Source organism: Perissodus microlepis, chromosome 4, assembly GCF_051167445.1.
Source record: "Perissodus microlepis isolate ML-2025 ecotype Zambia chromosome 4, ASM5116744v1, whole genome shotgun sequence".
NCBI classification, from domain to species: domain Eukaryota; kingdom Metazoa; phylum Chordata; class Actinopteri; order Cichliformes; family Cichlidae; genus Perissodus; species Perissodus microlepis.
The window spans coordinates 30,068,110-30,094,200 of record NC_140464.1 but is presented as its reverse complement, the minus strand read 5'-3'; the positions used below and the strand labels follow the sequence as shown (position 1 = coordinate 30,094,200).

Here is a 26,091-nt window from a genome sequence, read left to right as displayed (position 1 = left end):
TGGATGCTGAGATTGGTGCAGGGATTTGACAGGTGTCACAAATCAGGGAGCTAACTCAAGCCTCTGAACTGGACCTCTTCACCCCGTTTGTGCTCCTGCTGTCTTTTGGAACATTTTAATGGAATTAACTGAGCAACAATTTGACTCTCTGTGGGGTAACACAGCAAACATTTTGATTTTGATGAGTAAAATTCTAGTATTTTTATCACTTTATTACTCAGCACTGGTTAGCAGCTATCAGCACTTGTACATTTGATGAATGCCCGTAGCTAAGCACACTTGCAGGCATTATCAGATTAACAACTAATCACCTTCTCTTCTAAATAGAGTAACTTCTGGCTCTAAAAGTCCAACACGGCAGATAAAACTGAGAAGTTACAATCAACTAGCACCGTAACTGCCAGACACAATCTATTTTACTTTTTTACTTCTATGTGAAATATTTATTTTTACTGGTTACTAGTTGTAATTTTTTTGTTTTACTTTTCTGTTGTGCTTTCTAGTGTGAGTTACTTTCTCTGCACAGCACCTTCAATCTGCCTTTGTGTAAGAAGGCTGCTTTTTAAATAAATGAACCTCGGTGAACTAAAAATCATTACCTCTTCTCTAAAATCTATGACGAGCTTAAAAAACAAACAAAAAAACTCACAGTCCATGGCCATGCCCACAGAGATGCATTTCTTAAAGCGGCACAGCTGGCACTGGTTGCGCGTGATCTTGTCGATGATGCAGCAACCTTCATATTTACAGGAGTAGGACGGATGGAGGTTCTTCTGGATGGTCCGGCGGAAAAAACCCTGAGGAGAAGGAAAGGGGAACAGGTGTCTTCCTGTTAAAAGGGAGTTTTTCCTTCCCACTTTCACCAAAGTGCTTGCTCATAGGGAGTCAATATGATTGTTGGGTTTTTCTCTGTATGTATTATTGTAGTTTCTACCTTACAGCATAAAGCGCCTTAAGGTGACTGTTGCTGTTATTGGGGCTGTATAAATAAAAATGAATTGAACTGTTGTGAAAATTAAATCCACCAATTAAATGTTCTTGTGTTCTGATTACAATAAAACAAGTTCATTAAATGAGTCACATCACAAGGCATGTTGGTGACTGTGAGCCAAGATCCTGTTTGCCAAAAATCGTGAAGTAATGAACTGATGGCATGACTGAACATCTCTCGCAAGCTTTACACGAGATGGTTCGATTGGAATAACACAGCAGACGTGGTTTACAAAGACCTGGTTTGAACCAAAAGTGGAGCGAGGTAGGAAGTGTTACTCTGTTATTTGAAAGTTAAGTGAATACGAAACAAGTGTTTCTGCCTGAGGAAACACATTTAAATTTAAATGTTGCTTCCCTGCGAGTGTGTTATATTGAGAATAACTGCAGCCAGTTTTAGGGGCTGCTGTCAGGCTGCCAGTCCTTAGATAATAGATCAGTTCTCAGCACCTCTGTGCCAGCCATCAAGGAGTCTGCTGGCAACTCACTAATGTACAGTATGGCACATATCACTGTATTTGACACAGGAGATTGATGCTTCCTTTAGTGATTTTTCCCCTGAATGTCAAACTGCTAAACAGCTGGATTCTAAACATCATAAAAGGCTGTTTTTCTGTAGCCCACAAATCAAAAGGGACAAATAAAGACGCTATCAGACGTGTCAGACATGAGGCCCGATCACAGAATGGAAGGAACCAATCTTCTCCACTGTTTGGCTGTGCTTTGTAAAATTGCAGTGCACAGGGGGATGGGACTTTTTACTCTTGTTTTGTGCTGAGAAACTCATTTTTTTAAACAACATTTAGAGTATTTAAGGTGGAACTGTTAATTTCCTGTGTATGACTCCTCAGTTTTACAGCCTTCTTACTATCAAAGAGCCGGCTGCTTTGAGTGAATGTGAAAATGCACTTATTTTTCTAAACACGTGTCAGATTGCTCATCTGCTCATGTGGAAAGGGTTTATAAATATGAGCATTTTCAAAAATCACTTGTTTACATTAGAAGAAAACTCGGCGTAGCTTATGAGGCAGTGGTGTTACTGGTCCATTCTACTTCACATCAAACTCAACTTTAATTGGTTTTATGAACTGAGACCAGTCTGACAGCACTGATGTGAACTGTAGTGACAGATTTTCAGTCAAACTCACCTACTGTGTATATTAGGACACCAAATGTGTTTTCATCTTGGGCTGCAATCAGTCCCAAACAAAGTCGTCATTCTTACTCATGCTGGGAGTACAACAACTGTGGTACCAAACGGACTAAATAAAGAATAAAGTGATTTCCTTTAAATAGTAAAAACTGAATATTTTTAAACCAGTCATGCTGCTCAGTCACATGAGGATCGTTAACAACCTAAATTGTGTAGGATGGATTGTGGCGTGATCAGAAAGTAACAAAGAGGCTATTGCTACTGAAATTGCATGAATGCTTGTTAGCAGCTAACATGGTTCAAAGGTTGCATAATACTCAAATTATAGCAACACTGCAGGGGCGTTTGGGAGCTATGTAACTGCTGTATGCTATCCTGAGAAAAAGCTCCTCTCCACTGCAGAGCATCTATTCAGCTCTATGACTACATGCATATTGTAGCTGCACAGAATGAGCTCATCTTCATCTACACAACAAGACAGCTCTGCATCAGTACGTGTGAAAGAAATGGTGTAAGATATTACTGAGGTGGATTAATACAAAGCATTAAGAATGAGACAGCCTGAACATACTAAAATCTGAGGTTGGAGAATGAATTTTGATGGTAGCTTTCAGCTCGTCTCCGGACTGAACAAAAGACTCCTGAGGGAACTAGCTAACCTCATCAGAATAATTCAGTTAGCTGCGAAAATACATTGAGCTCACAATGGTTCTTTCTTACTGATCCTTCAGTGTTTCCTAAAGAAGTACCGGTAAATGCAATTTTTATGTATAGAGTGAGGTGGGAGTGGGGGCACATGCAGGTGAAAGGAAACATAATCAGGAGGAGTAATCGTAGCTGCCTCGTCAGGGAGCCGACAGACTTTCGTCGTCTTGGGTTAAAGGCTGTAGTACTATTTTCCTCCGCAGCTTCAATTAGCTTGGCGTAGGGACACATGATTTTGGTTTATGCAGACTCTCATGTTTACCCTACAGAGGCGGCGGGAGCCTATGACGCTGGAGTTGGAGTCTGTCCAAGACAAGAGACGTCCTGGAGAAACAGCTGAATGTCATCATGACAGTGAACAAGTCAGTTGCTGGTAGGACAACAGAAGACATGACGGGCTGGGGCTAGCTCGTTAGCAGTGAAAGAACTTATAAATCACACTGTTCACTATCTGCAAAAGTACTAAAATACAGCACAAATGATACCTGGGCAGCCCACCCAACTTCACGTTTATGTGTTTCGAACACTGAGCTTTTTCACATTTAACTATTCAGCTACCTGTAGCGCTTTGAAATCAGTTTACAAGACAGTTTGCTACTTTTAAGATTAGGCTTACACCTTCCATTTTTGATAAAACTTATCGCTATGGCCTGAATCTTGCTTAGTTATGCTCCAACAGGCCAGGCCGCTGTGGGCTTTCCATGAAGCACTTTTTTCATTCACTCTTTTCACTCTCCACATGTTTATACAGTTTGCACTCTGTGTTTAGTCATTAGATCTTCTTAATCTCTGGCTTTCTTCCTCAGTGTGTCTTTTGTCCTGTCTTTCTGCCCTGAACCCATTCCTTCTTGAAGATTCTTCCTGTTAAAACAGAGTTTTTCCTTCCCACTCTTGCCAGGTGCTTGCTCATAGGGGGTTGTCTGATTATTGAGGTTTTCTTTCGATTATATTAAGTCTTTACCTTACAATATAAACTGCCTTGAGATGACTGTTGTTCTGACTTGGTGCTATATAGATAACAAAGAATTGAAGTAACTGCTTTCAGATTTATAAGTTCCTTTGTGGTGATGTTAACTGTCATTTTAGAGCTGGATCAGCCACCTCTACCTCCTGCCAGAGCTGTCAGAGTGTATAATACATGACAAACTAATATCTGCACCATGTTGATACAACAGAGGTGTTATGTACCTTGCAGCCCTCACAGGTGATGCAGCGGTAGTGGTACCCAGTCGCCTTGTCCCCACACACTACACATGGCTCGTCCTTCTCCAGGTAGCTGGGGATGTACCCTGGAACAGAGACGCTAAGAGCTATAGGAGAGGAAGAGGAGGTCGAAAAGGAAGATAGGATGGAATGAGAGATGGGTGAAGGAGTGCGAACAAGGGAGTACAAGCAAGATGGATGGTGAGGCGTGATGACGTAAGGGCAAAAGTGATAAAGAAGGATCAGGATGAATGGGGTCAGAGAGGGAGGAAGAGAAGAAGAGGAGGAGTAGTGATAAGGAGGAGTGGAGAAGGAAAGGAGGGGCGAGGATGAGTGTTATCACAGGGGCCTCAATGAAAGACCTGCATACACAGCCCCTACAGACTGTGATACCAGATGAAACATATACACAGTTGCAAGAATAAGACAGTATACCAATAACAGTCAGACGCTTAAACTTCATCTTAGTCACAATTACAGACAACACAACCTGATTATTGCCAAGACTTGCACATCAAGATGAGAGAGAGTTCAGTTCATCAATATTTCTTCTCATCACACAGCAAGCTCCATCTCAAAGGTCAGAATTACGATTTGATCATTCCAAAACCAGATGCTGTACAGTGCAGTGAGGAATGCCCAGGAATGGCCAACTGTCTGCCATCTATAATCCAGTTTTGAGTTCCCTCCCCAGACGCCTTAACTCCCACTCACATCCTGGGCCATCTGACCTCAGGAAATCACATGATAAGGTGGGGCCAGGTTTCACAATGAGCTCACCCGAAACCCTGGCTGATTGGGACCCACACCCAGTTTCACACCTTGGCTCAGGCGATTAGAGGATCATCAGGGGGTCCTTTTGTCCCTCTGTGGGGGGAAACTCCCACTAGGTTTAAATCTGGGACTCCCCACCATTTGACCTTAGAACTGAAGAAGCTTCTCGGATGAGAGGTGAAACGTCTTCAAGCAACTTAAGTCCAGACGCTTTTCTTTGCAAGCTCCTTTGACTACGGTGACCTGGATGACTGAGAACCTTCACAGACATCCAAAACCAGAGTTTTCCTCTTTTTCAGCCATTCTGATATTTGTTCACTTGTATGCTTTAGGATCAGAAGCTTCATTCTCCTATAGTCTTATATGTTTTGACACAATTCTGAATGCCCATATCCCTCAATGACTGCAAGGATCCTGGCCCTGAGGAAATCAACTCTAAGCCACAATGCTACTTCCACCACACTTCACGGTGGGGATGATGTTTTGGTGCAGTACCTTTTCAGTGTCAGGCAAAAGCTCAGCCTTTGTCTCTTTACGTTACGTGTTTTTTCATGAACAAAGACTAAAGCTAAGTGTAGGGATTTCTGCAAACATTTTACTCCAAACGCTGGGTTCTTTCCAATCTGCCAGGATTGCATGTTGTGTTCTTGGTGTCCTGAACTTTGCTCCATTTGTGGGCAGTTTGCCTACCCATGGACTGATGTACAGCCAAGTCTTGCTTTTGTAGCCTTTGCCAGCTTCATACCTCTTTTAAGGTCCTCTAAAAGTTTTGAGCAACGATTGAGGAACAGTTCACACCAGCCAGCCTTTTTTAAAGATGATAAGACTAGTAAACAGATTTTTTATGGCTTTACTAATAGGGGGAGGGGGGCTCTATAACCAACAATTGCAGTCTCCTTAACAGGAGCACCTCACTCCCAGAACCTTTTGGAGAAATCACTCGCACAAAGTTTTTCTTCCCTGCTTTTGTCTGTAAATGTGACTTAGACTTAAGGTCAAAGATTAAGAGTGGAAAGCCTGTTAATTAAATCCTTGTATAACAACCTTTTTCTTGCAACTTTAAGACAGGCCGTGTTTCCCGCAGACTCCGATATCATGCCAGCTTAAAAGGTTTACACTCACATTCCCAGAATTCATGAAATATGCTTTTCATCTTCACATTTCATTGACTAATTTATTTCTCTTCAGAAGTTTCCTTGAACTCTTTGATCCTCTGAAGTCACACAATATGAATATATGTAACGTACATAAGAATTGTAACCTCTAAGATGTCATGTAGTTGCACAAGGACCACCAACCACCCAAAGCACAGGTGCAAACAATAACCTACATGTACAGACGCTGCTGGAAATCACAAAAGTAAAGTCTGCTCCACAGGGAGCATACTTATTCAGTCAATCCTCTTGTACTACTGAAGCGAAGAAGGAAAAAAAGTAGATCCATTCTGATTCTGTATAATTTCATGCGATAATGTATAAGAAACATATAAAAGTGAACGAACAATGCTGTTCCTGAGTTAAGTGGTTTACAGGAAGTCGTTTGCATCTTCATCACAGACGTGATTTGCAACATAGCTTTGGTCGTGATGTAACAGTTATCTTGTACAAGACCTACCAACTAATTGGTGACTGGCAACCATTGGGATCTCGGGAAAAAGCGTATTTCCTGTATTTTGGTCGTTAGCAGACTAGCACACTCAACTACGGTTTCTGTGGAAAATGTTAATCTGTCTGAAACCACACGCAACTACTGTGAAAAGTGTGGCCCAAACCTTTAGCCATCAAGTAAAAGTTGGATCTTTTGAAATGCACTGGTTCCAGCATTAAGGCCCACCTTGTATTAAACGTGAACGTTCCAGTTTTAGTGTGCAGGAAGAGCCCAATTAAAGACATGTCTAGGTTCAAAGACTGTTGTGATTTTGCAATTTCAATACATACAATTCATAATCCAGATTTTTAATTAAGCACCCCTACACCACAAGCTACCACTATGGAAAACACTACATTTGCCCCGATTAATTTGGCTCGACGATATCTGAGGCTAGCATATTAAATCAGGAAAAAAAAAAATCATGAACCAAATACAAAGTTTACAGATGGAAATAAATGCTGATTCTGTTTATTTATCCATAACATGAATAATGAATATTGCATACATCTATTTCTTTTCTGATATAATCCATTAAAGATTAGTCCTGAACATTCATAGACCTGCCCAACCAATCCCCCTTGGTTAGCTGATTTGTGTTCAACAAGGCCTCTGAGGGAAACTATACAATGGTGACGAGGAATAATCATATTCCTGACAATAAGGACACCACTGAAAACCCAGGGGAGCTGCCGAGTCACGGATTTAAACCAATCACTGGCTGAATCCAGCAGTACATCAAAAGACATCGTCTTAGAGGAAATATGCTTTGAATTGTGTTCACTTCCATGTGGGGGGTGACACAAACAACACGAGTGAGGCAGAGATAATAAAGTTAGTTACCAGACATGCTCTTCACTGAGCACTGGCTGTTCTTTCTCTTCCTTTTTGGCACATCTGGCCATCTGGGAGGGTGGAAGGAAAAAAAGACACAAGTGATTAAAAAAAGATAACATTATAGCAACTTCAGGAAAAAAAAAACATTAATAAGATTTCTTTTTCCAATCCAGATAATGCAAACCTGTTTCTGTTTAAATTTTTTTTAAATTAACTACATTAAAAGAAAATGCCCACTATAATTTTCCAGCTAAACATAAGACATAAGACAACACTGCTAGAAAAACTGGTAGAGAAACGTGGAAACTATGCTGCATTTTAGATATTTAAAGGAATCCTCTCCATAAATATGTTGGTCTGCAGTCATAGCACAGACTTACATTTTACATTTGGTTTGCTGGGTAACCAGTCTGACTCTTGACATTATATAAGAGCTGTTAGTTTGGTATGAAAATGTTTTTAATTTCTAAAGATCTACTCGTCGAGGTTGTCACTTGTCTCCGACTCTTTTCGCTCTTTACATTGAACCTTTAGCACAGGCAATAAGAGAAAATAATAGTATTCATGGGGTCGTAGTTAATTCAAGAGAACACAAAATAGCTGATGATGTCCTTTTGTACTTGTCGAATCCGGCTCTGTACTGACCCCCCTGTTCTGGTCGACTGGTTGAGCGTTGTTGAGGAGATTCATAAAATGGAAAAACTTACCTTTTTGTTAAGGCTGCAAGCTAATATTTATACCACAAGATGGGACAAGTGGTTGAAATATATCCGAAATTAGAATTATTTTTTTCCTTTCTCCTGTTTGTGCCTACCCACATCTATATAAACTCTAGCATGCCTCTCCGAGGCTGCTCTTACATCTGTAGATGTGCTGTCAATTCATGGATATAAAGTCATGTTCTCACTGCCAGAATTGCTTCGTGGGAAAAAGCTGTGCTTTTCAGTCGACTGCTTGTTTTGTTATTGTTGTTTTTGGTTGTTTTCCTTTTCTGTTAAAATATGTAAAACCTTTATTAAAAACTAAGTAATAAAAAAAAAGAAAATGTTTTTAATTTCTAAGATCTTTCAAGATCTCAGTGTCTCCTTGTCTTGCTTGTTTTGAAATATGTTCAACACGTGGTCCCAAAATGAGTTCCTGTAATAAATTTGCTAAAGTCATGGTTGAGCGTGGAGCTAATTAGCAATCCAAACCACCACAATATGCATGGTAAACAAAAACAGCATAAGCCAGTCTCTTCAAACACCACTTCAGCCTCGTCTATGGTTACAGCAGAAACAGGCTGGTATATTTGAATCTTGTTATTTCGCTGCACTATCGAGTTTGTTCTGCAAATAGACTTTGGTTTGAGCCCATTTCCTTTTTGTTGCTAGGCAAAATTCTCACCTTGTTTAACCTTACTTGACGAACTATGCTACCCAAGCTAGCTTGAGTAGTGTTAGTCGATAATGGCACAGCTCAAACACTTGACCATACATGGTAATGACCGGTTTAAAAACAAACAAATAAAACGACAGGATAAGAACAGGATAGTTTACAAATTATCGAGTGTTGTGGTGTCATTTATGTCGGGCTCTAATGTCAGTTTTTACTGTAAGCATTCTGCACATGTTAGCATACTATGAATGGCTGGATGGATAGATGGACAAATTAACTGATAGGCAACAAAGTTTAACTTCCAACACTTTTGGGGGATTACTGACAAACTCTGGTCACGGATTCAAAACTGAATCATACCAATGCTTCCCATGCATGGACATGAAGGCTACTCCACTCTGTCCTCTACACTTAAAGACTGCACATGCACCATTCATCCCCACCTTCTGTCTCTTTCTATAATTTTGTTTCTTTCTCCTTTATCACGCTCACATGACAAATTCTGTTATTTGCAGCAGATTTGGATTACCACACTCTCTCCACCCCCCCCTATCTATCCACATGTTTGGCTGTTTGCTCCACACCCCTCACATTTTCTCAGTGTCTCTTTAAAAACTCCGTCTCTCTCTCCAAACCACTGCCACTTTGTCGACTCACAGCTACTACTATATTCCCTCGATCCTCCCAGTGATTTCTGTCTTTCCCTCCGCCCCACCTCTTTCCTCTTCTCCTCCCTCAACTTCCATCAACACTATTAGGTAACACCACTGTCGTCCCTCCTTCCCCTCCTTCCCCCTGCTCACTGGCTGTCAAATCCACTTTGCTCTTCCAACCTAAAAAAAAGAAAAGAAAAAAAATCCTCTGACATCTCTTTTTCAGTTCTTGCTGCTCTTCACGGTCCATGAAACATATTATCTTTAATGCAGTGCACATGGTGAGGCAGTAAAATGGTGGGAACCTGTCTGCTCTGGTAGTTGATCAATGTAAACTGAACTGGAGTTTATGTCAGTGTTGATAGCTCTTGTAGACATTTTCTACAATGTGAAGGAATAACTCAAATGTGCAAGTTGGTGAGGTTTGGAAAAATTTCCAGAGAATGATTTAGCGCTACTTGAAATCCAAATCCAACTTAAAAAAATGACAATCCACATGGTAGAGGAAGTTTACGTCTTTTGAAAACTGCAATCATAAAGCTGCAACCATTTATTCCTGACCGCTATGGGGGCAGCAGAACAGAACAGGCTGAAGACGTCCAGCCCTCAGTGGTCTCCATGGTGGTTATAGAGAAGAAGGGTGAACAATTAACAGTTTTGTATTTATACATATATTTTTTAGCAAGTTGTTGTGGTGTCTGCCATTTATCAATGAGAAAAGCCTGATATGTTGTGAATCTCAGTAAGCTGCAAATCTATCCAAAAGGCGACTGCTAGAGCAAACAATCAGTCATATGTGAAAATTATCAGAGCACAAATCTTTGCGTTTGAGTTGAGACAACAAGAACAACACCAATAGCGTAGTACGGCCAGCAGAGAAGGCCTTGTATTTGTAAACTTGTGTTTTTGACGCTGTTTAGTGATAGTATGTAGGCATGTTGTGATTCCAGAAATTCAGTAGTCAGTACCAAAATCATTCTTAATATCTACTTTCATACCAAACCAATGTGTCCTTAAACATAAACCCCTTAATGAGTTTGTTTAAATGCCTGACAGGATGGTAGCAGGATGTTGACAGACAATAAACCGGTAACACGCATTTTTGGATAATTTTAGGATAAAAAGAAATGCACAGATCATTTTACACGTTGAGCTGAAACTCAGTCAGCTTGAGTCCTTACAATGGATCTCTTGCAAGTGCATCACTAAATTGAAAATGAGCCTTAATTGCTCTGAAAAGCAGGGCAGCATTTTCGCATATTGTCTTTTGCAAATCAGATATCACCATACCCAACTTTGACTGCCACTCTTATCAATGAGTTGGGACAGAGATACTGCGACAGTTGGACTAGCCCACCTTCCAATGACAGTAGTTTTCACTGTGTGTGGGTGTACACAACTTTCTTATAGATGTCCCCTGGCGTTCTGAGGATTTCCTGCCCTGGCTTTTGGTCTCAAAACGTATTGTAATGATCGGTTCTTGTGACACCCCTAATGAGCTTGTTTAAACCATTACCATCTTCGTTAGATTTTAAACACTATAACTACCTAATTAATTAATTGATAGCTTTGTGAGTTAGTTGAACAAGCAGTCTTAGGCTGATTTGTTAATGTTACTACTCTTGTAACAAGCTACTTGGCATCCATGCTACGGCAGCTTTAAATAGAACCTTTGCCTTAATGAGATTCCCTTTGACAAAGAAATAAAGAGAAACTATCCAAAGTGCATTTCTGTTAAAATATAACATACATTTTGTGATAATGGAAACAATTATGTGGTTGCAAAGACAGACACAGGAGCTGGTCTAGAGCTCTGTCCTGGGGGCATCAGTTGAATGATCTGGATGTGGTAAATGCACTCACAACAGATTTATTGTTAAGCTAGCAAGGCTTACAGAATCACTAACATCCATTCAGATTTCAGACATTTCATCAGATGAAAATAAATTAATGCAATCATCCCTTGGAAATCAAATTTCTGGACTACTGTTATGAATTTGTGACTAATAAACTGGTTTACAGATAGCGAAGACCATAAACAGGACTCAACACACACAGACATCTCATACTTTATCTGTCATGAGCATGTGACAGGGGGCACAGATGCCAGCAGAGCACACACCCACTTTCAACAGACATACACGCAATCGCAGAGAAATGCATTCCCGCAATCACACCAACCTGTTGATGCAGTACGGCTGTAAGATATGCATGTTGCTCCTTTTGAAGGAATATCAGCAGGAGATGATGCAGCCCAGCAGCACCGTCTGCTGATCCAGCCTCCCAGGAAGTTACTGCACGTGTCCCACTCAGCCTGGTTCACATGAACACAAGCTGTGTTTGCAGACCTCAAATCCCCGACTATCAGCCTCCCACTGAACTCAGCAATGAGTTGATCCCAGACAAATGCAAAAGAACTGAGCTTGAGTTGCTGCAATCAACTGAAACAGACTTCACTAGTAGCTCTGTGCCTCAGACTGGCTGCTGGGAGGAACGGCCACTCTGTTTATTTCCCTCCGCCACCCTGCCTCCCTCTTGCTCTCCCTTCTTTCTAGTTGCTCTCGTCCAGCCTCCCCTCCCTCCCTCCATGTCTGCACAGCATGGTGTAGTTCCTCCCCCCTAAGTGTCATGCTCTCTGTCATCACAACACAACTCGTCATGCCCAGGTTTACCTTGTACAACCTCTCTCTGTCTCTTCCTGTCCTTGCTTTATTACACATGTTACGTGTTTCTTCAGCGCGACTTTCCCTCTTCTCCCTCTCCGGCTCTGTCACCTGTCGTTCCTGCTGATATTTTTACATTTGACTCCTGTCACTTTTCTGGTGCATGACCTCTTTGCTAGCATCCTTCTACTTTGCCCTTTTTATTTCGTTCCCCAAGAGGAAAAAAAAAAAAACAACTGTTGCCTCTCTGGATCCAAACTCACTTAAGCTTTAATGCTAACTTGATTACATAACAGCAGTCTGATGCAGTCTCTCTAGTAGAGCCAAGCAAAGTCTTATGAGGACACAGAGATGCTAGATATCTCATCAATTGAATTAGCCTTGTCTGTGATCTCTTTTTGCTCCTTGTGAAATCATAAGTTGTAGCTGGTTCAAATTTACCTGGGAGGGTGTAGCTGAATTATCCCAAGCAGGGTTCATCTGAGGCAGAAGAGCCAAACAACAAGCTCCACAACAAACCATAAATACAGAAGTAACGCTTTCATTTGCTCATTATTTCTTCTTGCTGTTTTCCCAGTTTCACTTCCAGCAGCTTTAACATTAAATGCCGACCATGAAAGGGAATGACTTATAAACTGACTTTGCCTTTCCAACTGATGGATTGCTTTGACTTTAGAGATGCAGAACTATAACTGACAGCATGCAAATTTATTTGTCAAACTTTTATTTAAGTGAATATTCTGTTTATGTTCAAAATAAAATATTGTCATTTAATATCTTGCACTTTCATACAGGACCTTCTGACTCCACAGGTTACTGTACGTCCCACTTTAACCAATATCCACGACTCTGTCATTCTCAAAAACACAAACTGCTTACATAATAATGACATGACTTTATTTGTTGTTCCGTTTTTTTCTTCTTCTTCTTTGAACTATGAACATAAAAACGTACCATCAGATTCCGAACCACCATGCAGTACCATCTGGAGCCCATCTGATTGGCAACAGCTTCATTTTTCACCACAACAATGATCCCAAACACACTTTCAATGCAGTAAAAGCACACCTGGATAGTGCTCCAGTGCGTGTGTTTTTTTGCCCTCCATAGAGCCTGGAGCACAACATTATTCAAGCAGTGTGGAGAAAGGACCACGAAGGTGGCCAACATCCAGAGAAGAGCTTTGGATGCCTTTCTAGAAGCCTGTCGAACTTTTCCTGAAGAGTACTTAAAGAAAGCTGCCTAGGAGAGTTCCCGCTAATTTAAATAAAAATAATGATAAAGATGGCTTTTCTTTTGGCTTACACATGTTTCCATTTATGTTTGCTATTGTGGCAATAAATCACAGCACCTGTTTTTATATGAGAGTGCAAAATGTGCACTCCTAGCATGTCGTCCGCAGTTAAGGCTAAACATATTAGACACATCAACGAATGATCAGCTCTGGTGCCTTTTATTGACAGCAGCAGTTAAACTTAAAAAAAAAAAGCAACTAAGCATGAAGTTTTTATATGAACCGATGTCAACATTTTGATAATGTGCACAACAGCTTGCTTTGACATTTTAGTGTGGCAAAATTAGGTAATTACCATTAAACAAAACAAATCAGTGTTTGGCAAACGAGAATGCTGAAGTAATGATAGGTCCAGATAAAGAAGTCGGGGGACTACCAGAGTGATAACATTTATCCTGAGGGGATCATGTGTGTCTTCAATCAAATTTATTATGGTCTGCTTTAAGCTATTATTTTTCAAGACATTTCAAGCTTGCTGGTTTCACCAAAGGGAAATGTCAGGGAAATGTCAACCTCAAAGTGATAAGACTTAATATTCCGGAGAATGTAAATGCCAAATTTTCATGGCAATTCACCCAATAGTTGGAGAGAAGTATGAGAGATCAGGGTAGAAGCGGTCGACTGACTTGTAGATCTATACAACCACATCACTAAAATTAAGAGGGAGATGTCAAACTCCAAGTGGAACTAATTGTGTTTTCTTGATTTACTATAAAGTAAATGGTGATTCTGGGTATGAGACAAGCAGAAACTTGTGGCCTGAAACATGAAGCCAATGGAGACAAAAACAGCATACCGTCCACTGGCTAATAGAGTTTTTATAATGTTGAATTTTACACTGCTAAACAGCAGGTGCATACCCTAGTTTAGTTAGTGCTATAGCTAATTTCCAGCTTTTCGAATACTGTACGTTAGGTACAAGAAGTTCCTCTGAACTACACGTTTCCATCACGTCTGTCATGTTGCTGGTTTCTGGAGCAAATTTGAGAAAGAACGTGAGGAAATGTTTGCTCACTTGCATGAATGAAATTCTAGTATTTTATTTGTATGTTGCTTAACAAGCATATGTGTGTTTTTGCCTTGCACACATGCAGCCTATAGATGCATCTTGCTGGCCTGTAACTACAGTATGGTCTATCTTTTTTTTTTTTTTTTAAACAGGCAACAAAATGTCAGGTTCCTTGTAAATGCTGGCAGTAATCTCAGTCATGCCGCAGTCTCCGAATCTTGTTTTTTCATTGAATGACTGTAGCTGTAAATAGACTGATGGACTGTTAAACGGACTAATACAACCACGGCTTGTATTCACAAAGCGTCCTTGTAGTAAGATTAACTCCTCATGACGAAATTCTTAGAAAAGTCTTAGAATTATGACATTTGCTAGGAAGAGAGTTAAAACTAAATCCTGATAAAATAAATAAACCAATCAACACGGGTTATATCCAAAAAATGTTAGTCCTTAGGACAGCTGATGAGGTGAAAAACTGTTTCACGAAGCTTAAGACTTGTTAAAAAGAGGGAGAAACAACTGCAACATAATTGTAGTCCTGATGTGACACACTGAAATGAAAGGACATCACCTTCTTCCTCCTGGTGAGCAAACAGAATATTTGCTTATTCAGTTTGCAAAATCTAATAATGCAATTAATTCATCTTTTTCAGTTTAAGAAGATCCAATCATCACTAACCCATTCCCGCCAGACAATCTGCACTTTGTGTTACCCCGAACAATAAAACAGCATCCAAAAACAACAAGGCGGTACACATAATACATGCTCTTTTTAATAAAATAACCACCAACAGAAAGGAGGGAATGCTGCAGAGCTACAAAACTACCAATGAAATTAAGTAGTTAATGCAATTTATGCATCAAATGGATTTGCTTGAGAGGAAAAAATACTAATCTATTAAACATTTATTATTAGCTTAAGTAGAGTGGCAAGAGTGGATACGAGGACATCAGTGCTGGCACAGAGGGTACACTGTACTACACAGAGAAGTCCTTGATGTACACAACAGCAAAAACTCCCATGCGTTTCTTTACAAGGTGAGGAAGAAATGTCCATTAAGAATTGCAAAAGTCACTACAGTTCAGGTAGCGTTATATTTGCTCCCCACTTTACTGTTCATCTTTCTTTCTCTCTTAAAAACAGTTCTTCAATGATTCTGCGTTCAAATGATGCATAAAATGTAACTTTTATTGAATAGAATATTTCCGTTTATATCCATCTTGCATCGTGTCTTTTTGTCTGTCATTCCTCTCCTTTAGTTCCCCACCTCTGCTAACGTCTTTCTTTTTACTGACAATGTCACCCTTTTTGTTAGGCTCCAACAAACCACTGACAGTTTTAGCAACACCTCAAGGTAAATTCCACAGCGTCAGCTATCTGTCAGCTGCGTCGCTGACTTGAAGAGCTGGAAACAGCATTGAAAAGGTTTTTATAGAAAACTGTGGTGATACTTGTACATTTAGTTTACTGTTGACAGAGCAGTTGTTCAGTTTTATGTCTGAATCTGCTGTTAGACACACTAGGTAACCTGCCTGACGCAGGAATGTGTTGCTACAGTATGCATCTGCCCACCCTGATAACTTTTTAAAAAGCCTTCATGGTTCCGTAAGTGTCATTGTCTCTGCAGCATTAAAAAATGATGCAGAGGTCTGACCTCTGTGACTGTGGAAGGGTCATACAGTTGCTTTCCTCTGGTGGTTACACAAAAAACACACACAGATAGAGGCAGTGTTATGTCACTATCAGTGCTGGGTACTCATGTTGCAGTGCTGGTGTCCTTCCTAATTATTTCCTAGAGGACTGATAACTGCCACACTAAGGACTACATATTTACTTGTATAAAATAAGGAAGCATAACTGAATCTTGAGATATAAAGTCTACTCTCCTTGTTGCTGTTCATCTTGTAGCCTCATCTCAGTGATCACTGCTGCTGTGGTGTAGATCAGCTGGTTGGTTTCGTGATGGTAGCAAGTAGGGATTGCCCATAATGCTCCATTCACACCTTCTAGTAGACCTTCAGAAGGTACTTCATGTAGTCACGGAGGGTCCAGGTTTCCAGCTTAGCCATGATCATGATGGCATCAGCTCAAGGGTCATCAGGTCCTGCGCAGACCAACTGTGTGGGGTGATGGAGCACCTCTTCAACCTGAGCCTGAGGCTGGGGAGAGTCCCACAGCTCTGGAAAACCTCTTGTGTTGTACCAGTGCCAAAGACGCCCCAAGGACCTCAACAGCTACAGGCCGGTGGCTTTGACATCCCACCTGATGAAGGCCCTGGAGCGGCTGGTCCTGGCTCAGGTTCGGCACCTGGTGAGCTCATTGTTGGACCCACTTCAGTTTGCCTACCAGCCTGGCATTGGAGCGGATGATGCCGTCATTCACCTCCTACATCGTTCCCTCGCTCACCTGGAGACCGCTGGGAGCACTGTGAGAATCATGTTCTTTGATTTCTCCAGTGCCTTCAACAACATTCTTCCCACAGTCCTGAAGGACAAGCTGGAGAACTCTGGAGTGGACCATCATCTCACTACCTGGATTTTGGACTACCTCACCGACCGACCACAGTATGTGAGAACTCAGGGCTGTATGTTGGACAGGGTCGTCTGCAGTACGGGGGCCCCACAGGGAACGGTTCTGGCTCCGTTCCTCTTCACCATCTACACTGCAGACTTCTCCCACAACTTCACCCAGTGCTTCCTGCAGAAGTTCTCTGACGACTCTGCAATAGTCGGCCTCATCACTGATGGGGACGACAAGGAGTACAGAGGACTGACCCAAGACTTTGTGGAGTGGTGCCAGCTGAACTACCTCCAGATCAACACTAGTAAAACCAAGGAGCTGGTGGTAGACTTCCGCAGGCACAAGCATCCTCCACTGCAACCACTGAACATCCAAGGTATGGACATCGAGGCTGTGGACAGCTACAGGTACCTTGGTGTTCATCTGAACAATAAACTGGACTGGACTCATAATTCGTTTCACATACTTGGGTCAATTACTTTTCACTGTTATCAGTTCTGTCACTAGTTAGCTAACGTAAACTAATGTAAGTCTATTAGTCGCAACCAGCCAACCAACCGGTGACGTAATGTTCTGTACTGGCACAAGAAGGCGTTAAACATGTTCTTAAAACTTAAAGTTTAAACATTTATTTCTTAAACCCAGCTTCACAGACAGTATTACATTTATGTGAGTTAAGAGTAGGGCTCCATAATGTAAATTAGACTTTATACATGTAGAGTTTACTGACAGAGAAGGCTACACCTACGGCTTGGGTTGGGTGGAGCTGCTACTACTGGCAGATTACAGTGCCAAAGCTGTCGCTAGATACGCCTGCCATAAAACTATTCTTATACCAAACATTTTTACTGAGAATGGCAAATCCAAAATTCCATCCAAGTAACTCAGAGGAACTCTTCAAAACTGTTGGTATCAAAGCATTTCAACAATAAAAAAGAGGCAGCAAAAGTAAAACACTGGAAGCACGCTGGGATAAATCCTTTGCTGTCCAAAAGGAAAACGAAAGCAGATGAATGTGAAAACCAAAGGCAAGGCCATCTGGAATAATGTGCTCTAAATAGAAGAGACAAAGACGGTTGTTTGCCAGAGTAATAATAGACAGATTTGGTGTAGACAAATCCATCCCCTTTTAGAATAACCTCAAGAACCTCAACAATGAAACACCAGGGTGCATGTGTTTCTGAAAGAAATAGGACCAACTATCAGAACTTCAATGTCCAAGTGTTTACAGTCATGATTTTTCAATAAATAGCAGTGGAACGGTCAGATATTGTGTTGTTGTTTATGGAAATTTTTACAGAATCTATCAATTTAAATCTACAGTAGACAGGAAGGTAGGTGATGGGCAGCAGATTGATCTGAATAGATTGCACTGGTCAATCTCAATCACCTTCAAAACAATCCATAAGGAAATAGCTTATGGAACATTTAAGCTCTCCTCTCTCTGTATCCCAGAGATCTGAAGAATCAATACCAAAGCTGTGGCCCAATCCGTCACTGAGACCTTTTCATGGTGGTTTCTCCTTTAATCTGTATATTTGATATAAATAGTGAAGACTTGAGAGTTCAAGGTCAATGTTTAAAGAACAGCATGCTACTGTTTTTTCTGCTGTTTTTTTAACGTGTGAACTTCACTCTACTCAAGATGTGGACCAATAATGCTGTGGCAAAAGTTGAATACTGTCTTCTGCGGCTCTGGTGGAACGTTCCCTAAAGACAAATGCTGAAGCGTGGAGGTTAAGAGAAGCGACTCTGTTGTAGAAGACAGCGAGTGAATGTTCTCCAGTTGTAGAGTGGACTGAAATGCTCAAGGCCTGAGTAAAGCTTGCTGAGCTGACTCAGATAACAAATTCACAGCTGTGTCTTCAGTTCCTGAGTGCAGATCTTATAACATGTTCTAAGTATTGTTAACACCCTGGAACTTCAAAGCGCTAATTTTCTCTTTCTGCCTCTGTCAATATAGGAATGCTCGTAATCCGGCACCACCTGCTAAGTCTTACTGATGTTAAGAGGGAGGTCATATGAGTGTCACTGCTGCGACATCTCTCTTTATGTTTGCCCTACAGGCTGTTGATCTGTCTTCTGTTCTTCACAGTGACGCTGCAGGCATGTGAGGCCAAAAGAGACGACAAACAGCACAAGTACCTAAAAACCAAACTGCACAGTTGCTTTTAATACTTGATTTTGACACAGGATGTCATATGATAGATAACCTTCGTGCTAAAATTAAATTACAGGTAGGGCTGCCATGACTAGTCACGATTACGCCGACTATCAAAATTGCTGACGACTAATTTAATAGTTGACGAGTTGTTTGAAGCTTTGTAAGATCCAGAAAGACGCAGGAATAGGTAGTAGGATTTAAGAGTGTAATAACGGACTGAAACAGAAGATGGCAGAAATGCATCTACAAGGATGCCAGCTGCCGTTAAACGCCAAAGAAGAAGAAGCAGCACTCTTCGGTATCGTAGCTGTGTCCAAATTCAGGGGCCGCATTCTTCGGAGGCCACATTAATAGGCCGATTACATGACAGCAACGCGGCGAAGGCTGTCCAAGTTTGAAGACTCCTCCAAATGCGTCCTCCTTCTCCCCAGATTTGAAGGATGGGTCGGGTGTATCCTTCGTGGCCCAATCTATCCCAGAATTCAATGGTTGATTCTGTTGCTTGTTTTAAACTCAGTTATTTTAGTGTAAGAACAACTATTTTACACAGCTGCGCGCACATGCACTACAAAATTACAAAAAGCTCAATCTTTTACTAAAATATGAAGGAAGCTGTAAAGAGCCATGCAGTTTGATATAAACATCAGGATAAAAAAAATACTCATCAATGATTAAAACAGGAAAACAGCATTTTTTAAAGGAGAAAGGTGTTCAGAAACCAGAGATTCCACTGACTAAAATGATACACACATAAAAGAGTAGAAAAACTAAATCTAGTGCAGTCTTTCATGTCCAAAACAAGCTGCACAGACATGTTCTTTAAGTCTGACTGCCTATAGCAATCGCAAGAGCACAGAGCAAGTGCCACCATCAGTGCTGTTTTCTAGCAATAGCACCCAGAGAACTGTGCTATGTCTTTGGAGCTGAAAAATCAGCTTTGTGATCTGAAGGACATGAGCTCCTCTCAGCAGAAATGATTCTCTTCAAAACAGTGTGTCGTGACGATGTGCCTGCATTCAGCCATGATAAACTACAGCAAAAATACTGACACCAATTAAATATCATATGTAGAAATCCACCTTTTTACATTTTACACAAACAGGAACATCATGGTGGATCACGCAATGGGAACCACAGGTGGACAAAAATGTTTTGCCAGTGACTCAATGAGACTCTTGGGATGTATCAGTACAGGTAAAATATTTAATGCACTCTGTTTTAATTTGTTCTGCTCTGGGTCTAATACACCAAAGACTGTTTAAAACAGATGCAGGTACCACTCTGAAATATAACTGTGACGTCTTTGAATCTCAGAGGCTTTGGAGGTGGCAAACCTGGCAAAGGTTGAGCCTTTAAACACCTCTAAATGAAGCATGGTTTTAATGCAGTCATTCATCCTTTGTGCTGACGTTTCAAAGGCATTTCAAGTGGGGGAAGTGTAACACTGAATGAGTGGTGAGTCATCTCCAGTCAGTGTCAATCAACTCATTTCATACACTGGAGCTGATTTTTCCGCCATCATTGCCATTCGTTTTTTCTGCTTACAAATTCTCAATTCCCACATTGTTTTCTGATGAGTTGTGTGTGGAAAAAAAGACCAAACAAAACTATTTTATTATCTCTGCATTCCAAAGACTTCCACGTATCAGCTATTCAAAGGCTCCACTGCCACTTTGACTTATAGGCACCAATAAACTAAAGTGAAAAACTTGAGGGAAATGACTGCAAAGGGTCAAAAAATTTGGAACCTGCCTTCGCTGCAATTCCTGTTCCAATATGCAATATGCACGGAGACACAATTTTCCATCATAACCAGCTCTCCCAGTGTAATCCGTTAACACAGATGGTAGGAGTGGTCAAAATCAGCCAGCTCGATTACTCAGTAGCTTAGGAAGAGCTACGTCAAAGAAAGCAAACAGCACGTTACGATATCTCAGCGTCCCAGACATCTTAAATCACTGCCTTCTATTCTTATTTTCAACTTTTACTCATAAATGATGAAAGCTGAACTGAAGTGGGCTCGATAAGGAGTTTAAAAGAATTTACTTTTGATATTGGAGTCAGTATCTATGAAATGCCAATCCACCCCCCAGCCAAGTAGCTGAGAGCGATATGAAAGCACTGATCTCAGTTCTGCATTACAAACATACGAGGTTATTCTAAGCACAGAAGTAAAAAGAAAAGCACAGAAATTCTTGTAATCACACAAATTTCTGCATGCAAACTTCTTCAAACACACATCCAATCACTCAGTTGCAATTCTGCTTTGCAGACATTAATTGAATTGCTCTGATAAAAGCTAACTGCCTCCTGAAACATTCAAAGGCTTTGCACTGCGGTTAATTTTGAGACATACACACAAACAAATTGGTACACATACACACACCAAATTCTATTTCAGCTCCCCGACTCCAGGCTATGCGAAGCCGTGTGTGTGTGTGTGTGTGTGTGTGTGAGCACTTGTATCTAGAACACGCCGTGACTCAGACAGCACAGAGGGGAGGGGTCAGGGCATGAGGCAGCACTCACAGGAACACGTGCATGCCCAATGATACTCTGAGAATCACACGTGCGCATGCGCAAAAACAACACCAAGCGACAATCCCCTGTTGATGTCGCATACTGAGGCGTCCCAAACTGTCCTCTGCTTTCTGCGGCTCCATCTGCCCTCACTGCTCCTAATCCAGCTCTCTTCACTCCGCTTATCCCCACACAGACGCACACACGTGCGCTCGTACGAGGCATGCATGTAAACACACACCAACATGCATACATTATTCATACAGCTGGGTAGGTACATGGCACGTGCAACTTTTGAAAGTTAATCGGGGGGTTTTTTCTGGCTCAGAGTGGCGAGGAACTCTGCATGGCAATAAGCAGGTTTGTTTTGTTTTTTTTGGAGACCTGTGTGTTAATTTCTGACCATCTTTATGCTGTTTATGACAGAGTTGTCTTTATTTATATACAAAATCACACCTGTGTCGTCTTTGGTGGTGGTCTGGGTGAGTCCATGGTGTAAAGAGCTGGCAGCTCTGTTTGATATCCGGCTGATATTTTTTCCTGTTAGAGGAGGTAACCTACTTAACCGTGCATATGACATCTGTTCACCTCAACGATAAATGCATTTCTTAGAATTTATTTTGTCCCAGCAACATTTCTGCTCATGTGACTGGGATAAACAGAGACTCACAGCAGCTCTGTTTTGAGGCCTTTTTCCTTCTGCTTAATGGACGGCTCTCTGCTGTGCTCTGTGCAAGAGGAAATGCTGTGACACTGTTGTCTGGATGTTCTTCTATGTGTCTGAGGAAATATAGGTAGCACTCCAAATACATAATTACAATTTCAAATATGTGAATGTGTAATGAATGTACAGTGGTCCCTCGCTATAACGCGGTTCACCTTTCGTGGCCTCGCTGTTTCGCAGATTTATTTTGTGTGCAATTTTGCATGCATTTAAAAAAAAAAATAAAAACAGCTGTTACGGCCCTAGCTGGGCCTCCTCCTGAAGGTGCCTGTGTGGGCGTGTCCCACCACCTCTTCTGCCTGAGGTGCCACCTTTCCCTGTTACACAGCTGACTCACATCAGTAATTAAAAGTATTTAAGCCCAGGGAAAGGTGAGCTGCGTCCTGATTGGCTGTAGACCATTGTCAATCAATGTACCTGGAGTCCAGTGTTTTCCCCGCAGCATGAAGTATTTATTACGTGCTGCGGGGAAAACACTGGACTCCAGGTACACGACGCCCAGATGAAAACACTTCACGCAAGTCGAGCTGCCTGAGATTCACAGAATTTACAGAATTTACAGAATTTACGATAAATGTCTTTTATCGGGATATGAGATTTTGGTCATATCGCACAGCCTGTATGTTTGTAAGTTTTCTCCCCAACAAACACAACAATGTCGATGAAATGTTTAGCACCGTCAAAGGCACCTGTGGTAGCACCCAAAAGGCAGAGGAAGATGCTAACCATCGCACAAAAAGTTGGACTAAAGGAAGGTAGAAATTACCATATTTTTCAGATTATAATTAAGCAAAACAAAACAGTCAGATAAGTCAAACTTTACTCAACTCATTCTTCTTGCTTCCTCTACTTCCGTACCATAGATTGATTAATGTTGAATTCTCTGGCAGCTGCTCTATTACGATGTTCTGGACCTGAAAACAGGGTTTGATCTTGGGTTTCATTCTATAATACTGGACTTCTTTTTATACGAAGGTTTGAAATTTGAGAGTTTTTAAACAAGAGAGAAAAGTGTGAAAATGTTCACGCCTGTCTCTGGAAAGTGTATAAAGTGTGTAGTGAGGGGTTTTACAGCCGTAAAACATCGATAATAATTGTAAAAAAAAAAAAAAGAAAAGCTGGCTACTTCGTGGATTTCACCTGTCGCGGGTTATTTTTGGAACGTAACTCCCGCGATAAACGAGGGACCGCTGTAAACATACACCGTGCTTCTGATTGCCCCAGAAGCACCAAACAGGCTCTGCTGGAAACATGTGGCCGTGCTGAATCCAACAATCTATATGTGACTTTAAGGTATAGTCAGTGTTTCACATTAAAGAGTGTGTGATGTGGTCCGAGTAACATACACGGGTGCAAAAAGGTTGCATTTATCAAACGAGCCACGCCCTGATATTTAAAGGAACAGTGTGTAAAATCTCACCACTAGATGTCAGCAGATCACAGAGTGCAGTCAGCTGAGTTCTGTTTTCACCACCTCCTGGTTCATGTGGAAAGTCATAGCTATGGATTTAGACTTAGACATCGTACTGTTGCTTGCACAATGAAATTAGGTAGCAAGACCACAAAGATGCAAAAGTAAAGAAAAGAATATACAAGTAAGAAAAGTAAGAACACTATGTACAGTATATACACGATGTTTGGGTTACAGGAAGCATGTGGTGTGTTCCAGGCATCATAATGAAATATAATAAATAATAAATAAGGGCAGAAGGGCTGTGGTCGTTAAGGATATGTTGAGGGATGGAAATTGCACATCTGCCGAAATATTGCACAGAACAAAATGTTGCACAAAAGAAAGACAAAGAAACATAATAAATAGCAAATAGCAGCAACAGAATGATTGTATGATTGAATGGTGGAGATCAGCTCACACTCTTAATTTGCATTCAGCTATGGATCGTCCGCTGTAGGACAAACAACTCTGGCTTGTGGTCAGCTGTCCAGAAGGATCGCATGTCTAATCTGTTGACATTAAGTAGAATATAAGAAATAAATAAGGATGTTTATGCACATTTTTGTGCATTAGAGCCCTGACTTTGCTCAGGAAGAGGCTGACATTTTATCCAGATGCCGGTTACTGCTGGATGATAAAACATAGTAGTTATGACGAGTCATGGGAATAACGGCGTTATAAGTAACGGCGTTACTTTTTTCAGTAACGAGTAATCTAACTAATTATTATTCCTATCGTTACAAGGCCGTTACAGTTACTAACAAGAAAATGCGGTCGCGTTACTATTTTTTAACAAACAGACGGTTGAAGCTGTGTTCAGCTTAGCACAGCTTATATCAGTTGCACGGAAGTAGCTGTAAGTAATCTGGACATTACAGCTTTAAGCAGCTGCGCGCTGACGGCAATCACTTTCTGACAGATGATCACTTTTTGGTACAACACCTGGAGCTCAGGGGTAAAACAATCACATGACCACTTTAAGATGACAAAGCAACGAGATGATATATACCAGTGTTTTAATTGTGTTGATCGGCCACGTAAAACCAGAGTCACGATAAACAATATATACGCCTGTTTTTCCTCAATAGTTTCGTCACGTTAACATCGAAGGACAACGCTAACAAGCACTCTGTGCTTATGAGCAAAAAATAAACAAACCAAAAACATCCTGACATTTAGTTGTTTAGGAAGAGGGGCAAGTTTCAGGAGTGACGGCGAGAGAGAGAGAGAAACATTCTTTAAAGTAACGCTTTAAATGGTTACTTTTCCTAGTAATTAATTACTTTTAGAATCTCGTAACTCAGTTACTAACTCAGTAACTTTTTTGAAGAAGTAACTAGTAACTATAATTAACTACTTTTTCAAAGTAACTTGCCCAACACCGGTTATGACCCTTCACATCTTGAGTCTGAAGGTGCACAAATTATTCGCCTCCTCGACACGTGAATGCCTTTAAGTCCTCTTCTCTGCCTTTGTTGTACTGATTCTGGTCTTTAGCCACACACATAAAACATGATTAAGGACAATCAGTTCAGTTTGTATTCAAATGACAGGGCAACATGGCGGCTTCCACAAACCAGCGCCTGCTGTAATGTATTTATTATGGATTTATTTTAACTATCAGAATGCAGTTTGTTGGAAGCTGTAATGATGTATATACTGACTGACTACAATATCGTTTCTATTAAAGCCCCCAAACAAGATGGTTTAGTCAACTCATGTCTCATTATTAAAAAAATAATAAAGATTTTTCTTTATGTGCAATAAAAATACAAGATATAAAAGTTCACCAATTTGAAGTGTGGATGTGATAATGGACGTGTCTGATTTGGAACATGTGTTTCACCGACAGGCTTAAACTAATCTCGATATTTGACAGCAGTTTCACATGAAAAGCTTCTCATTAAAAGAAAATATATTTGACAGCTAAAAGACAAAGAGGGGATGCAGTGCAGCTTGTTGGAGGAACGCGCGATAATAGCGTTCTGCTAAATTTGCTGGTGATCATATCTATAATATTGATTTCTATATGTGCCGACATAAAGCAAATCTCAATAAATTTACTTTTTCAGCTTTCTTGCAATTTCCGGAATCTCTACAAATAAAACCAGTGGAGACAAATAAAACCAGTGGGTGTGACTAATAAAGCCCAGAGGGAAAGAAACTCCATGTGACTGTTGCTACATATGGCAAAATGCTTCACAATGAAAGCACTATGAAGAAAAGAACTGAGACATAATAATCACTTATTTATAAACAGTTACATGACTGTAGTATCAAAGAGGGACGTGTGGGACAAGCTATGGATTCTTGTTGGTCCATGTTTATTTCATTTGTTTACAAACTGTGCCCCTTCTAAAGGTTCAGCTGGAGCTCCTCCTCACCGTCGTTTTGTTACACTTTT

General features: G+C 40.8%; 1 protein-coding gene across 7 annotated transcripts in view; it reads right to left on the bottom strand.

Annotated features, from left to right (window-relative positions):
* LOC146389243 (thyroid hormone receptor alpha) overlaps positions 1–26,091 on the bottom strand; it is a 112,118-nt gene that overhangs the window by 17,687 nt on the left and 68,340 nt on the right. For 4 of the 7 annotated variants that reach the window (XM_084926973.1, XM_084926970.1, XM_084926971.1 and 1 more), the window contains exons 5-7: positions 7,316–7,377; positions 4,037–4,158; positions 650–797 (exon numbers count right to left, since the gene is read on the bottom strand). In XM_084926973.1, the coding sequence (XP_084783099.1) occupies positions 650–797; positions 4,037–4,158; positions 7,316–7,377 (332 nt within the window). Of the gene's footprint in view, positions 1–649; positions 798–4,036; positions 4,159–7,315; positions 7,378–11,520; positions 11,880–26,091 lie in introns of those variants that run through there. The other 3 variants (XM_084926975.1, XM_084926976.1, XM_084926974.1) reach the window with 3 other exon arrangements.